Below are 17,339 nucleotides of genomic sequence, written 5' to 3' on the forward strand. Positions count from 1 at the left end.
CTTCCTTCCTTCCTTCCTTCCTTCCTTCCTTCCTTCCTTCCTTCCTTCCTTCCTTTTTTCTTTCTTCCTTTCTCCCCTTCCTCTTCCTCCCTTTCTTTTCCTTCTTTTCTTCAGTTCTCCCTCCCTCTTATTCTTCCTTCCTTTTTTCCCTTCCTTCCCTTCTTCTTCCTTCTTCTGCAAAAGCACAAGGGAGGAAGGGGGAGGAGGAGGAGGAGGAGGAGGAGGAGTGGAAGCCGGACTCTGAAGGAAACGAAAGCGAAAGGAGTCACAGGGACTCCCTCTCTCTCTCTCTCTCTCTCTCTCTCTCTCTCTCTGAGCTTGCAACTGGCGTTCAAGCTCCTTCCTCCTCCCTCCCCCTCCATTAAAGCCACGGAGCAGAGGGAAAAGGGGAACTTTTGTTTTGTCTTTCCTCTGTTCCCTCGCCATGGTTTTAATGGAGGAGGGGGGAGGAAGGAGCTTGAACGCCCCCAGGGCCTGATGGGGGGGTCCCGGCCCCCCCACCCCCCCCCCCCCCCCCCCCCCCCGGCTACGTCCTTGGTGCCTGTGGAAAAATGACAACAGAGTTCTGACCATTTTCTGCTTGGGTTCTGGTAGGTGAATACCACTTTGGATTATGATTCAGCAGTTATGGCCAGTCTTTCTTTCCAGTACCAAGCTGCTATTCTGGTGAGAGACAATGGAAGTCCCCCAAGAACCAGTGAGTAGTAGTTCCACCCTGTCAAATAAGTACTATTTAGATGTCACCCTTTCTTGACACTGAACACATGAGGTCTTGGGCTCTCAGGAGAATCTCTAAAGGATTTGCATATTGTAAAGTAAGGAAGAGATGACCTCACACATTGGTAGGGTCAAAAATAGCTGTGGGAACTTTGTTGTTAAAGATAAATTTAATGTGTCTGTTGCCTGAACTGAGAGTAAATTAGTACTAAAATCTAACAGTTTGGGCAAGTGCTAACATGAGGCAAAACATGCTGAGAATCAGAGCTAAGTTCTAAGCAATGCTGTATATATTCTGTGTTCTTTTGAAGTGAAAATTCTGCAGCAAGATAGTTGATATTGTAGGCTCCACATTTCTAAAGATTACTTATTCTTGTTAATTTTAACTCTGATCGAAAGGATTGTCCTTGAAATATATTAGGTACTGACACAGTTTGAAGAACCTATTTTCTATATGTTTCATAAGAAATTGGGTTTTAGTTTTATAGCAGAAGCTGACATTTTTTCTATATACAGTACCTTTCTCGTGTACCTATTGACTTTGTCTCACCCGACATCTACCTCGATTTTATAGTTTCCGTTTGGCTTTTGTGAATCCTCATTCTACACAAAGATGCTTCCAAATGCATGGGTTCCAGGTGCTATAAGTAAAAAGGCATTGTGCAGTTATTTTGTCCTTTCTTTTTAAACAATTTTCTTAATGGGTAGAAAAAGATGGAAGAAACAGGGGCAAAAATGGGTGGACTACAACTGGAAGGTGAAGTTGTCTAGATCACTCAGTAATTCCTTGAATAAGATGGAATGATTGTATGCTAAAAGCCTAATCTGGCAATATCCCTAGAGACTTGATTTCTCTCACCTAGAGTTATAGACATTTAGAACTGGAAGGGAAGACAAGGGCACCCCTATAATGCAAGCATACATAACTAGGGCGGGATACAAACCGCCACTTTGCGGCGGTCCCCCACCGGCGCCATTTGTTCCGCGCGGGAGCTGCAGCAGCCAAACCGCGCGGCTCCCGCGCGGAGCAAAAAAGAAGCTCCATTTCGGAGCTTCTTTCCGCGGTGCACTGATGACGTCGCGAAGCACCAAGGGCGCATTCGTGACGTCATTAGGGCCGCGCGACGCTCGGACGCTCAGCGTCCGATACGTCAATATGGCACCGGCCATGTAGAAGGGCCGGCACCATATTGTACGGACACAGTCCGTACTAGACTCAGGGGCGTCTAGAAGAGACGCCCCTTTTTTAAAATGGGACGTCCTCTGGACGTCCCAACTGCCGGTATGTAACCAGCCCAAAGCACCCCTGAAAGATGCCCATTCAATCTCTGTTTAAAGACCTCCAAGGAGAGGACACCATCCTTTAAGGCAGTCCATTCCATTATTGAACAGTGAAAAAAAATATATGTTACAGTGAAGAAATGCTTCCTAGTGTTTATGTAGAATCTATTTTCTTGTAATTTGAATCCTTTGGTTCCATTCTAGCTTCTGGAGCAGCAAAAAAAAAAAAAAGTGCTCCATCTTCTATATGACATCAGCCATTTAAAGATGGCTACCCCTTTGCAATCTTCTCTTCTCCAGGCTAAACATGCCCAGCTGCATAAGGCTCACTTCCAATGTATTATATAAAAACTCTGTCAAGCCCCAACCCTAACCACTGGTAATCCAATCCACAGAGAGCTCTGCTAGATACTTTAAAACTTATCTTTTTAGCCTGAAGGTCAAGAAACCTGTTTTGTTTTTGTTTTTAAAAAATTGAGAGCCCTGGAATGCTGCATTTATAAACCTAGTACCAAATTTCATGTTTGTTCAGTGCAGTTGTAGGATTATACAATATACACATTATTTAATTTATCAATTTTTGGAGAGAGAGGGAATACATTTGGGCTAAACTGCAATCCACATCCCACTTCTCCACAAACCTGAAGAGGCAAAAATGGTGGTGGGTGTTGATTTGCCAGCTCTTGCCAGATAATGACACAGTGAATAATCCTTCTCATAGAGTATTCACCTGTCTCCAAGGGTTTCATTTGAATAGCTTTCCAATGAGGAAAAAATTATATAAGAAGAGGCCTTCTGGTTGGGCATTTTAGTGGCCTGACCCCACTGCCTAATGACTGATCTGAATAGACAAGCGCACAGCAAACAGTCAGACAGAGGCTCAATGATGGGCTTGATTCTTGCCAAGCGAGGATGGGAGAGGTATGGTCCTCCAGATGCTGTTGGGCTGCAGCTCCCATTGTCCTTCACCACTGGCTGTGTTGGCTAGGGCCAGTGGGAGTTAGAGGCCAACAACATCTGGAAAGCCACAGAGTCCTCACCCTTGTAGGGATTTTGATAATGTCAAGCCATTAATGATTACTATTGAAAACCGAGAGTGAGATTTAACCAAAGTTCAATCATCATATACAGCACAGCTTTCTCTAACTTGGCCTTCCAGACATATTGAACCAGCCAAATGACGATAGTGGCTGGGGATGAATGGAATATGAGTACAACACCCCTGAATAGCACCAAGATTCAGAAGGGTGGTATAGAGTAAAAAACGTTTTTCACCAATAAGGAAAGCATTTGAAAAATCTGGAGAAATTCTACAAATCACATATTCTAATAAAGGATCATGCTTCGATCTGTTGCATTGAGAAGAAAAAAATGTGTCTAAATTATTTTGCACAGAAGCCAATTAACAGAGTACCAATAATTCTTGGCAGAGATTTAAAGGCTGTTTACTTATATTAAATGAAGCAATCAAAAGAGCAGTTTTTGGCTGAGACTGATTTGACCTTAGAACATGCCCCACAGACTGGTACATAAATGGAGACTGTTACAAATTTGCTGTGGACAAGCAGCAACTGCATGCGATCTGGGCCAAAAAATAAACAGAAGATGAAACAGAGAAGGGCCAGCATAGACCACCCTCAAAGGGCTGGATAATTCACTTTGCAAATAACAATTGATATGAGAGGGGAAACCTGTCAAGTGCCTGAAAGAAACAGAAACAGTAAAAACATACATAAAATGGGAACTGTGAGGATCTGTTGAGATTTTCGCCGTCTGTATAAAATTAATGTCTGTGAAGTAGTTTCACTCATACATAGACTGTAGAAATCTTTGTTCCAAATGGATTTATGTCCATGGAACATGACTAGTAATTGCAATATCACACACACACATGCACACATAGGGCAGGCTGAAGATCATTGATGTATAAGAGTATAATAGTGGAACAGTAAAGTCTTAGACTGAGTTGTTTTGGATTGTAATGGGGACAGACTCTGGCCCATCCCCAAACATATATGCACTCAAACTTCATAAAAGGTGGCTTCCCTTCTGCTTAATCCTGGGTCTGCCCAATCCTGGGTTTGCTCAATCTTTTATCAAACTGTAGTTAGGAGGCAAGGTTTTTTAAGCAAAGAGATGCATGCATGCATGAGGAGTATTATCCTCACACCCCCATGTTTACCAGCCTACAGCCTCTCTCCTAAGGTCACTTTTTACTCAATCACTCATTAATTCAATTAATGTATATTCGCCTTTCTCCCAACACAGGGCTTATAACATCAATTAAAACAAAGCACATCTAAACAAATTAAATATTATTTTTTAAGAATAAACTTTAAGCACCACTAGTTTACAACAACAGTATTAAAGCATTTTTAAAAATTCATAAAAGCACATACTTCCCATTAAAACATGATTCTGCAGTTCCACTGAGCTCGTTGGAGGGAAGGCAAGATGTTCGTGTAAGAAACAAACCAACCTGAAGGGACAAGCTATAGTAGCTGGGGCAAGGTTCAGCCCTATGGCTGTCTTTGGCTCTCGACCACTCCAGGTTTCCTGGATAGTCCTTTTTATTCCTTCTCCAGAAGGCAAATTGCCACCAGGAGGGGCAGTTCTTTGAAAGAGGTTGCAAGCTATCCCCACGCTATTTGACATTTTAAAAATTGAATGCTTTTTAAACTCAGAAGTGGGCTTCCAGCCACTTCTAGTTTTGTTCCTCTTTTTTTTTTTTTACATTTTGAGCACCCCAAGTGGCCTTCAGAGCGTTCCAAGAGAAGTCGATAGTTCCTAAAACTCTCTGTAAATGCCCACTCCATCCTATAAGAGGTAAATAACAAGACTGTGCCATTTACTCACACTCCTTTTTAAAAATCAGGATTTCCTTCCCCTCCCCTCCATTTTAAATGCTATTGAGTCAGAGATGGGTTTAAGCCTATGAATCTGTAGTCAGCATGTACAATTTGAATCATTCCTGACATTTGTGAGTATATTTAGTCTGGCTGCTCACTTACCAGCTAGTTTCTAACCAGTGCCTATTGAATATCTGGCTACCCATGCTTCTTGGATTTGTTTTTGTGTGCATTACAGCCAGGGTGCCTGTGCTTGTGACAGTAAGCCCAGTGAATGAGTATGCCCCAGAGTGCCTACAACGGTTCTTTACCGTACCAGAGAATGCTGGCTTTGGTGACATCTTTGGCAATGCCAGTGGCACTGACCGAGACTATCCTTTCAATAACATTGAATACAGCATCCTGGGGGCAGAGGCTGGAGCTCCTACCCTGTTCTACATTGGGCGGAACACAGGTAAGAAAAGGTGTTTCTGCATGACATCTCCATTCATACAAACATGGTTTCCTCATAGCACCCTCTCCCCTATTTACTTACCTGTCCCTAGGGCCATTCTTTACCTCTTGGCTCATGATTCAGGTGCCCTGTTTTGACCTAAAATGAAGTACCGTATTTTCCGGTGTATAAGGCGACGGGGCGTATAAGACGACCCCCCAACTATTTAAAGAAAAATATAGAGTTTACCACATACTCGCCGTACAAGACCACCCGAAGCCTCTGAAAGCCGGCGCTGGGCGCGTGCCCGCCTCCCTATGGGGCTGGCCTCCGGCCTCCGAGGCCTTGAAGGCCGGCGCTGGGCACGCTCGCGCCGACCCATGGAGCCGGCCTCCGAAGCCTCGGAAGGCCGGCGCTGGGCGCGCTCGCGCCGCCCCTTCAAGCCAGCCTCCCAGGCCTTGAAGGCCAGCGCTGGGCACGCTCGCGCCGGCCCATGGAGCCGGCCTCCGAGGCCTTAGAAGGCCGGCGCTGGGCGCGCGCCCGCCTCCCCATGGGGCTGGCCTCCGGCCTCCAAAGGCCAATGCTGGGCGGGCTCGTGCCGGCCCATGGAACCGGCCTCTGGCCTCCTCCGAGGCTTTGGAGAGCTGGCGTTGGTCGCGCGCGCGCCGGCCCATAAAGTTTCCCTCCGGCCTCCTCATACGGGGCGTATAAGACGACCCCCAATTTTTCAGAAGATTTAAAGGGGTTCAAAAGTCATCTTATAGGCCGGAAAATATGGTAGTATATTTCTGGCTTGGACGGTGTTTTGATTCTGCTCTCTCTCCATCCCAAGGACCCTCCAAAGGCCTTTCCTTGGAGAATATGGCTCATGGAGTACAACACATTGTCCTCCATTCCTCTGGAGTCCATACTCAAGATCATTCCTTTTAAACTACTGCATCACATTCACATCAAATAATTTAAAAGATGGAAAGGAGAGTACTAATGATTAAAAGCAGTTCTCAACATGGGAGCTAGAAATGGTTGTTATTTGCAAACATGATGAACAGAGGCACCATGTGTATGTTTCACAGGGCAGCTTTATGTACTGGGGCCATTGGACTATGAAGAGAAGAAGGTCTATCACCTGACTATTAGCCTGAAGGACCTAGATAATGATGCAAACCCCCACACTCAGATGACCACACTGTGCAACATCACCATTAATGTACAGGTACCTGGAATACAGACTGGGAGAGTAAAGTTGATGCATGACTTTGAGAGCAACCAAGGCACACAGTACTCTTTGTCAACCTCCCCTAACCTCGGGCCCTTCAGATGTGTTTTACTGCAAACTTCATCATCCCCAGCAGACATATAAAATGGACAGGTTCTCTGAGGATGATAAGAGTGTGCTTTCGGTGGGAGATCAAGCTCATTTCTGAGGGGAAGGAGGGAAGACAGATGCAACAAAAGTGGCAAGATATGAGGGAGCTACCCTGTCTTAGTTGTATCAGTGAAAAGGGAAGAAGATAATGTTGGGGGAGGTACTGTATAGGCAATCTATGTATGATAAGGCTTTGACACTAGTGGGCACAGTATTCCCAGAATAAGTCTGAAGGTGCACAAGGTAGGACTGACATCTCAATTGCATAGTATTTTTACAGACAACGGGGCCTCGTGCAATAAGGCTCAGAGAGAGAACCATTTCTTTTCTTATTGTGAAGCTGCTGCTGTTAGTTAGCCTCAGTAGGAAAGCTTCCCTTTGTGCTGATGGTAATGAATTGAAAGCCAGCATGGTGTACTGGGTTGAGTGCTGGACTACAGCTCTGAAGATCAGGGTTCAATTTCCCACTCAAGCATAAAAACCCTACTGAATCTCTAGCCACCCATGCTTCATGGGCAAGTCACACTCTCTTAGCATCAGAGAATGGCAGTGGTAAATCTCATTTGAAGAAACTTGCCAAGAAAACTCTTTGATAGATTTGCCTTAGTTTCGTCATAAGTCAAAAATTATTTGGAGGCACACAACAACATCAGCAATGAATTGGTGCCAGTAATGAATGATGGGAAATGCAAATGAACAAGTCTTTTGAAGCTCTCGGTTCACCAGAGCTTGAAGAAGTTACTTTTTATGAGTACAAATCCCAAACAGCCATTCAAGATGGAGGATTCTGCAAGCTGTAATCTTTAAAAGTAGTTTTTCCAACACTGGTGTTAACACACTCAGGATAGAATCTCATCTGGCTCTTGATAAATTGCCAGCTGCAGAAAGTAATCTCCAATTCCCCACTGCCCTGGGCTGAATTCAGGTTCTACAAACATCTACAGTTGGCCCTTCTTATACACAGATTTTTTATACATGGATTCAAGCACCCACAGTTTTTAAATGTTCCAAAAAAGTCTAAATTTCAAATATCAGACCTTGATTTTCCATTTTTTATAAGGCACACCATTTTGCTCGGTCATTATATTTAATGGGACTTGAGCATCCATGGATTTTGTTATACACGGGGGATCTTGGAACCAAACCACAGCGTATAACAAGGATCCACTGTAATTCAGTGCCATCCTTTGGTTCTTGTTCACTGTATGCAGAACACTGCAAATGAATATCCCACTTGGGGCCAGATGACAAGCCTAATGCCTGAAAGAATCACTGCATAAAATCTTGCTGTTTGACTATCATTCTGATTGCAAGTAGGAGAAGTGAATTTCAGAGCAGTCCATTCCAAAAACATTGTGGAGGCATGCTGAGAAATATTATCCCTTTCTTTATCCTCAGGATGTGAATGACAACTCTCCTGTCTGTGACCCACCATTTTACAAACGTTCCATATATTCCACCCAGGCCAGTACCATAAGTGTTGTGCAACTGACTTGCACAGACAAAGATGAACGAAGTGAACTGATCTACAACATTGTTGGCGGTATGAAATGGATGAGGCAGAATATTAGGGTTCAGAATTAAACTGGGGTGGAGGCAAAACAGTGGTAGCTTTTGGGTTCAGTGAAACTGCTGAGGAAGTCATATACGCTCTGGGCTTGTCAGGCTTTAACAAGCTTGGGATGCATGGCAATGGCATGTGCTGGAAATGTGACCTCAATGAGAGTCTGGACTCTCAAGTTAGAAGGCAAGTAATGAGAATATGAAATATGTGAGCAGGAGGGGATAGCTTTCAGTTGGCCCAGGTTTTTTGGCTGATTTTTGACTAAAATATTTGGACTTATACATAAATCTAAACAGTAGTACAAGACTGATATAACTTGCAGGGAAGTTGTAAACTTTGTCTGGTTCTGTTTTTCCAGGCAACACAAACGGGCGTTTTCGCATGGATGGTAACAGGCTTTTTCCTAACACCTTCTCCTACAACCGCGATGGTATTTTTGACCCCCTTACTTTTGAGCTTCTAGTACAAGTGACAGACAGTCATAGCACACCTCAGTTCAGTACCACAGCTGTCATTCTAGTCCATGTGATCCCCTGGACCACAACTGTGCCTACTACCACCACTACTACTACGGTGAGCGGATAGATGCAGACATGCTGCAATCATGAATCCGTTGTTTAATCTGAATTGCTGGAGTTTCTATGCCTTTACCATGCATTGTTTATATCTGCAGCCCTCTAAGCACGTTATGGATGTTAATCTTGTTGCCTCATGATGTTGATGGCAGAATAGTACTGTGATTGATGAACTGCATTTAGGTATCAATAAAGGAGCATGATCCTACTTGTTTGGACTTCTCAGTAGGTTTTGATACTCAGTAGGTTTTGATACCAGATCTTCAGAGAATTTTTTGTTTTATATAGCTGTTTAATTTATAATAGGACTCAGGCTGAACCAGCTCCCTCAAACTCCACTATTTCAAGGACTCTGTGGGCTTTCACAAGTAGAGCCGGGTTAGGCTAAACCTTGTCTAAGGCTATATAGTTCTGTAAGCTAGACTTTCATTTTTATGATTCCAGGCTGTGGCCAAAGAACCCATCATTTTGCACAAAACTAAGGAATACTGGGCACCAGATCCCTGGTTTGTGATTGTTATTACTCTCACTGGAGTCCTTCTCCTTTCTACTTTGGGTTTATTGTTCTGGCAGTTCTGCTGGAGGTGAGTTTCCATCAAACCTTCTGTATGTGTTCTTTCTTTGATGTCAACTGCAGGCTCATATTTGGGTCACTGATAGTTATTCTTTCCATGGTACATTCTGGAAAGGGATTCAGCTACAGGCAAAACTCAGCAATCCTTAACAAGAATCTGGTCTACTTTCATACAAAGTGCTACATCACTCTTCTTGATACTCTAAAACTCTTGAGTGTTTGCGATCACTAACATGCCCCCCAAATCTTTCCTTTACTTTTTGCTCAACAAACATTATGGCTTGTTGTTCCACATGACTCTTACTGTGATTGGTTATGATGAGATGTCTTTTCTCAGAGTTCACACCTCTACTGTTTGGATTTCAGGAAGACCCCAGGAGAGATGTCCCAGCCCTTACTGCAGAACAAGTAAGAACTGCTGTGGCTGGCACACAATTCTATACATTGTGGGGAAGTGGTCATTCTCCTTGAATATCTTGAAGGGTCTGACTTACAAGACAGAAGTAGAGAAATAAGCTAAGGAATCTCTCATGGCCTGTCACATGCATAGAAAAAAACTTTGTTCCTACTGATCTTTTGAATTACAAAATTTGGATTACTTATATTTTGGATTACAAAACAGCAATAGGAACAAAGTTTCCCTAGGCATGTGGCAGCATGCATAGGCCCTTACTATAGGGTTGGGGTTGAGAAATATATGTCAAAACACCTGGAAGGTGGAAGGCCTCTCTTTCTCAGACTGTAAGTTGTCACAGCTATTTGCCACACACTACTAAGCAGGTCCCAGTTGATGTCAGTGGTATTATTGTTTGTTCAGCCATTGTTTACCCAGCATGGAGCAGGAACACCATTTTTTGGAGAGCAGTATATGCTCTGTATTATATCTGTAAAATAATCTGTACCAAACTGGAAACTCAGCATCTACATTAAGGATGCACCTGTATTGATCCATTTTATACACACGTTTCATATACACTTGCTTATTTCCATCATTTTGGCGGGGTACAGACCGCCGCTTTGCGGCGCTCTGCCGCCGCCGCCGGTAGGTCCGCGGGGGAGCCGGAGCCTCCACACGGCGCGGCTCCCGTGCGGACCGAAAAAGAAGCTCCAAAATGGAGCTTCTTTTTCAGTCGCATTTGCGACGTAGCGAGGCGCCAGGGGCGCACTCGCTACGTCACAAAGGATGCGACGCATACGGACGCTCAGCATCCGATACGCAAAGATGGCGCCGGCCATGTAGAAGGGCCGGTGCCATCTTGTACGGACGGAGTCCGTACTAGGCCCAGGGGCATCTAGAAGAGACGCCCCTTTTTTAAAATGGGACGTCCTCTGGACGTCCCAAATGCCGGTGTAGAAAGCCTCTTTGTTTCTACTGGTTATGGGGAAGAACAGTGAGCTATGCTAGGCACTGAAAGCTTATCCTCTGGCCACTGGAATCCTACTGATTTTCTTCACCTTATGACGTTTCTTCAGATACTATTCAACATAATTCTGAGCCCATATCTACAGTTATATAGACACTTGTCTTTTAAAATTTAATTTGAATTTAATTTAATTCAATTTAAAAATCGTGCTCAAATTATCAGGATTCTTCCTGTACTTGCTATCTATCTCTCTTTTCTCACTGCAGAGCATAAGCAGTTCTAGCTATATTCACTTAGATCTTATAGCTGCCACTATTATCAAGCTTTGTGATAAAGCACTGGGGTGACTGCCATTTTCCTGGCCATCTATCTTCAGCCTACATAGTGTTCTCAAGCATGGACCTTTTTTAGTTGTCCAAAGCCTTTACTATAAATCATTACTGTGAAAAGTACAACCCATGGGCTGCATGAGATCCCTGGGAATGCTTTTTTGGTCCCCAGGGTCCCAAAGGTGTAAAAATATTTTTGCTCCAAGATGCCCTCAAGGTGATTTGGAGGGTGCTTTCACCACATCTGGAAGACTGCAAAATTTTTCAAAAATACTGTTTTGCCCCAAAATGCCCTATAGAAGGTGTGCAGAGCATTGTCACCATGCCCCCCCCCGGCCTTCCAACTAATTTATTTCCAGGAAGGGTCTTTTTTGAAACAGGAAGTAAGTTCCAATATCCCTTAAAGGATGTTTTAGGGACAAAAAAATAGTTTTGACTTTTTATGTGAGAGTGGGTAGGGTGGGCGGTAAGGTCCTCCAAGGTCCCCACCCCTTATCCCTCCAGAGTTATCTATTCCTGCTATAGATGCTATTTGTAGAGTTGATTTTGAAGATTTGAGAAGGCTAAATATTGGACTCACACCCTGGTCCTGGTTGTAATGGAATGATTAGTTATTAAGAACATAATGGACTGAAGAAATGTATGCATATCTGGGCCAGAGCTTGAAAAAAATTATATTTGGACTACAAGTCCCAGAATCTCCAAGCCAACATGGCCATGGGTCCAGGTGAGCACTTTGTGTGTTACTGGTCCTGGCAGATTACCATCAGGATGCTAACAGGGTTGCTCCGCTTAATCTGTCTCTCACATTTTTCAGGGTTAAAGGACTGGAAAGAAATTACATCATGGCAGAAGAACCAAGCAAGGAGAAAGGGAAAGGATCCACTGAGGTGTTTAGTCTGGTATGGCATGCCTGTTTTGATTCCCCCCACCCTCCACCCCAAAGTGAGATTGTGCTTAGACTCTACTAAATAAGGCTTTCAGATAGTGACAGTAATCCTTGAGGTGATCCTGCTCTTCTGTTTCATAGTATCTTCCATGTCTGACAGCCATGGGGGTGCCATAATTTACAGAGTGCCTGCTTGATGGGATATGCATGTCAAGAAAACCACCGGGAAGAACTAAACAAATGTTCAAAAAACAGTAAGAGTACAGTTGGCCCTTCTTATAGACTGATTTTTTATACACGGATTCAAGCATCCACGGTTTGAAAATGTTCCAAAAAAGTATAAATTTCAAATATCAAACCTTGATTTTCCATTTTTTATAAGGGACACCATTTTGCTATGTCATTATATTTAATGGGACTTGAGCATACACGGATTTTGTTATCCACGGGGGATCTTGGAACCAAACCCCAGCGTATAACAAGGGTGTTTATGACATGGAGGTTTTTGGAGCTTTTTGCAGTTCAGATCTGACGTGACTGCGGGTCCAACAATGCAAATTCACGTCGTAACGTTAAAGTGTTATCAGATGCGATTCCTTTCTGTGGGAGCTCCTTCCGTGGCACTTCCGCAGTGATTCCGCAGTGATTCCTCATTTTGGTGAATTCAGAAACAAGCTAATTCACCAAAATCTGCTTCTAAGTTCACTTCGATTTCACTTCGAATTGGTCTGGTGTGGAAGATCACTCTGATGTCGCCCCCCCTTGACCCCCTGCATCCTGCTCCTTCATCCCCCTCCTCCTTCTTCATGCCATCTTGTCCTCTCTGCCACCCTGCCACCCATCCCATCATCTCCTGACTGCTCCTTCATCCCGATCCTGGTCCAGTGACCCCATGTGACCTATCCCATCATCTCCTGACTGCTCCTGCATCCCGATCTTGGCCCCAGTGACCCCCTGCAACCTATCCCATCATCCCCTGACTGCTCCTTCACCCTGATCCTGGCCCCAGTGACCCCCTGCGATCTATCCCATCATCCTCTGACTGCTCCTTCACACCGATGAAGGATGACAGCTAAGGAGGGGACAGGGAAGGAGGACAGCATCCAGAGCCCCATTGAGCATGCGGAAGGGTGCCGATTTGAATCGCTGAACCCTCAAAGTATGTTCCAGTGTGATAATACAATGTGCGCTCACCACACTTTGCTTGAATCCGCAACACGTGACTTGTCTAGAATCAAACTGACTCCTCTTCCCCCTCTATTCGGAAGGGCAATGGAAAAGCAACCAGGTGTGATAAAACATCATATTTTAACGTGAATTCGCATTGCTAGAGAGGAGTGACTCCAGATCTGGTGTGAAAATACACCACGTTTCGCGTTGCTAGAACAGGAGTGACTGCGGATCTGAGCTGCAAATCCCCCATGTGCGATAAGGCCCAAGGGTCCACTGTATATTATTATTATTATTATTATTATTATTATTATTATTATTATTAACCTTTATTTATGAAGCACTGTAAATTTACACAGCGCTGTTCATGCAATCTTTTTAGTTAGACGATTCCCTGCCCTCGGGCTTACAATCTAAAAAGACATGACACAGAAGGAGAAGGGAGTGGTGGAGGGAGAGGGTAAGAGGTCCAGCAGTTCCTCTCTACCTCTGAGGCCTGGACCAAGGCAGATGGACTGGAGGGAGGGCTTGGCTTCAAAATGGAAGGTTAATCTTCATCCAGGGAAAATACATACTCTCAAGTAGGATAATACATATACAATACATAGCAATACAGGAAATGGTTTGATAAGCAGGCACTAAAAGAACATCAGATGGTAAGCAACAATTATGCAATGCCTGGGAAGGCTTCTCTGAACAGGATGGTTTTCAACTCCGTTTTGAAGCTAGTTAAAGAAGTGATGGCTCTTGCTTGTGGGGGAAGAAGGTTCCAGGAGTGAGGGGCAGCAAGTGAAAAGGGGTGAATCCGGGATGGGGCAGAGGAAATCCTGGGCTGAGACAGGAGCCCTTGACTACCAGAACGGAGGGCCCTGGTGAGAAGGTGAGGAGAAAGAAGGTCTAATAAGTAAGGAGGGGCCAGTCCATGGAGGGCTTTAAATGTCGACAGCAGGAGCTTATACTGAATGCGGAAGGGGAGAGGGAGCCAGTGAAGGGATGCCAACACAGGAGAGAGGTGGTCAGAGCAGTTGGTGGAAGTGATAATGCGTGCAGCTGAATGCTGGACAGAGATTAAAGGACGGAGGTGAGAAAGAGGAAGCCCAGCCAGGAGGACGTTACAGTAATCAAGTCGGGAGATCACTAGGGCATGGACCAGGATCTTGGCAGTAGAGGCGGAGAGATATGGTCGGATTTTGGCAATATTGTACAAAAAGAATCTACAAGTCTTGGCTGTGGTCTGGATCTGAGGGATACACGACAGAGAAGAGTCAAAGATAAAACCAAGACTGCGGGCTTGCTGGACTGGTTGAATAGAAATGTTGTCCACAGAGACAGAAAAAGAGTGTTGAAGGGTGGGCTTAGGGGGAAAGACAAGAAGCTCCGTCTTGGACATGTTGAGCTTCAAACGCTGATGGCGCATCCACTGCGAGACAGCTGTGAGGCAGGACGAGACTTGCTGTTGAAGCATTGGAGAAAGGTCAGGGGCGGAAAGATACAGCTGGATATCATCTGCATAGAGATGGTAGGAAAAACCAAAAGAGCTAATGAGTTTTCCTAAGGACAGTGTGTAGAGAGAAAACAGAAGGGGACCCAGAACAGAGCCCTGGGGAACTCCAACAGATAAGGGAACAGGAGAAGAAGTCTGACCCCCTGCAACTACTGCAAAAGATCTGCCAGACAAGTAAGATCTAAACCAGTCGAGAACAGAGTCTGAGAACCCAAGGTCAGAAAGTATATCCACTAGAAGACAGTGATCAACAGTGTCAAAGGCTGCAGACAAATCGAGAAGGATGAGAACAGAGTAGAGGCCATTAGCCTTGGCCTGTAAAAGGTCATTCGAGATCTTTGTGAGAGCTGTCTCTGTGGAATGCTTTGGGCGGAAACCAGACTGAAAGGGATCAAGGATGGAGTTGGTTTCAAGAAACTCAAGACAGTGCGAATAAACAACCCGTTCCAAAACCTTAGAAAGAAAGGGGAGAAGAGAAATCGGACGATAGCTAGACAAGGAGGAGGGGTCAAGAGAAGGTTTTTTCAGAATTGGGGAAATGAGAGCATGTTTGAAGTCCGAGGGGAAGGAGCCTGTAGAGAGAGAGAGATTGAAGATATGGAGAAGCGAGGGCAGAAAGGAGGGAGCTATAGAGATTAGAAGAGGAGTAGGAATTGGATCAAGAGGACAGGTTGCAGGTTTGGAAGAGTTCAGAAGTGTAGAGAGTTCATCCAAAGAGGCAGGAGGAAATACAGAAAAAATTTTAGGCGAGGGCGATAGAAGATTAAGAACAGAAGAAGAATTGGGAGGGACTATCTCAGAGCGAATAGTGGTAATCTTAGAGATGAAATAATTAGCAAAGTCATTAGGAGAGAATGATGAAGAGACAGGAGGAGAGGGAGGTTTAAGCAAAGTGTTGAAGATGGAGAACAAACACTGTGGGTGCCTCTCATTGGTGGAGATCAATGATTTGTAATAATTCTGTTTTGCTATAGACAGGGCGCGTGAGAAGGAAGAACAAATTTGAAATGGATAAAATCAGCCCACTCTTTGGACTTTCTCCAAAGACGTTCGGTAGTATGTAATACCATATGCATCAGAATATAAAGAACACATTAGCAACCAATTTTAGTGAAGGGAAGCCAATATAATAAGCAACAATAAATATCTAAAGGTGAAGGGGACACAATTCATAACACTGTATAACATAGCAGAAGGAAAATCTGAATTTAAACTAAAAAAGCACTATCCACATCTATATTTCGCTCTTCCCACTCTGATAACTGGAGTGCCCTCTTGTGGCACATAGTGGAATGGAATAACTATATCCTGCTCACTTTTAGAGAACCAGGTAGTGGCCGAATAAAAAGGAGGAAGGGAGTGGGAGGGAAATAAGGGAATGTGGCAGCACCTTTAGTGGTTTTTATTTCTGCATAAGCTTTCTTGGATATTAGTCTACTTCTTCACATGCAGTACAGAGTGGTAATAAAGTAAATAAAGCATATTTACACAGTTGTGGGAGTAGGACGGAATGTAATAGGATCCAGAAGAATGCAAATCCTGATCCATGTCCAAAATTTTCAAAGGGCTGCATAAGGTGATACGGGTATTTCAGATGTTTAAATTGGACAGTTAGTGTTGATGGGTGAAGATAGTGTCAGAAGCTCTTCCAGGTTCAAGCATTGTTTCTTCTTTTTTGTGGTGCTGCTCTCTGCCTTTGTCAGTTATGTGGGGTGGTGGGATGGAGAATGAGGATCATGTGAGACTCTCTGTCTCATTCTCTTTCCCATCTCTTTCTTTACCTTCCTTATAGCCACACCAGTTTGATGGCCGTGCTCAAGACCCTGGTAAGTTTAATCTCTGGTTTGTTGTTTAATTCTTTGAAAGATATCTCAAGCTTCAGGAAGGCAGCATAGTTGTTCCACCAGCCAATCAGTACAACAGATGTAGACTAGTCAAGTGACTCGGATTCAAGTTGGATTCAAGTCACCTCAATGACTCAACTTGAACTCGACTCAACAATAAATGATGCACTGACTCAACTCAACTTGTAACGTGTATGCTTTTAGCAACTGACTTGCTGTCATCATTCACTTGTGTGTTTCTCAGAGGGAAACAATAAATACATTAGGCAATGGGCTTGAGGTGTAAGGATCATTCTAAAGCTTTTCAAAAGCTTTAGAAGGCGCCTCTGATGTTTAGCAGAAGCAGGCTGCCAAGCAGATCACAATCCTCACCTCAAGCCCATTACTAAACTCCAAGTAATGCACCCTGCCTTGGATTTTTTCTGTTAAAAGTTGGCTCCCAGACTTGAGACTCAACTTGAGACTTAACTTGAAAGTATCTTGCAAAGACTTGAGACTTAGCTTCAGACTTGACTTGAAATTTGGAGTAAAAGACTTCAGTACATCAATGCAAATTGCTCTCCCTTTCCAAATCTGCTCTTTCATATCTTCATCAAGAATGGCCATATTGTCCTGCAGTAATTAGAAAGAGGCTGAGAAGTGTATTTGATTTCATCTTGTAATGTGCTCCCATCATAGCAAAGCAGTAAAACCCCATCATATGTATAACTGGGTCTTATGCACATAAAGCAGCCTAATCTCCTTAGGCCATGGAGACTATCACACAGGGGAAAATCAGGGGATTAAAAAGGCATTTCCCTGGAAAAGTCATGCGACTGCGGTGAAGATTTTCACACACATTGCAATCTGAGAGGATTTACCCTAAGAAGAACCATGAATA

General features: G+C 44.0%; 1 protein-coding gene across 5 annotated transcripts in view; it reads left to right on the top strand.

The window, feature by feature from the left end:
- Positions 1-17,339, top strand: part of CDHR4 (cadherin related family member 4) — a 39,519-nt gene that overhangs the window by 19,643 nt on the left and 2,537 nt on the right. For 4 of the 5 annotated variants that reach the window (XM_042455881.1, XM_042455879.1, XM_042455880.1 and 1 more), the window contains exons 11-19: positions 595-697; positions 5,086-5,301; positions 6,354-6,493; positions 8,045-8,189; positions 8,569-8,783; positions 9,230-9,369; positions 9,697-9,767; positions 11,870-11,954; positions 16,408-16,441. In XM_042455881.1, coding sequence (XP_042311815.1) covers positions 595-697; positions 5,086-5,301; positions 6,354-6,493; positions 8,045-8,189; positions 8,569-8,783; positions 9,230-9,369; positions 9,697-9,767; positions 11,870-11,954; positions 16,408-16,441 — 1,149 coding nt within the window. The remainder of the gene's footprint in view (positions 1-594; positions 698-5,085; positions 5,302-6,353; positions 6,494-8,044; positions 8,190-8,568; positions 8,784-9,229; positions 9,370-9,696; positions 9,768-11,869; positions 11,955-16,407; positions 16,442-17,339) is intronic. The other variant, XM_042455882.1, reaches the window with a different exon arrangement.

The sequence above is a fragment of the Sceloporus undulatus genome, chromosome 2, assembly GCF_019175285.1.
Source record: "Sceloporus undulatus isolate JIND9_A2432 ecotype Alabama chromosome 2, SceUnd_v1.1, whole genome shotgun sequence".
In the NCBI taxonomy this organism is placed as follows: Eukaryota; Metazoa; Chordata; class Lepidosauria; order Squamata; family Phrynosomatidae; genus Sceloporus; species Sceloporus undulatus.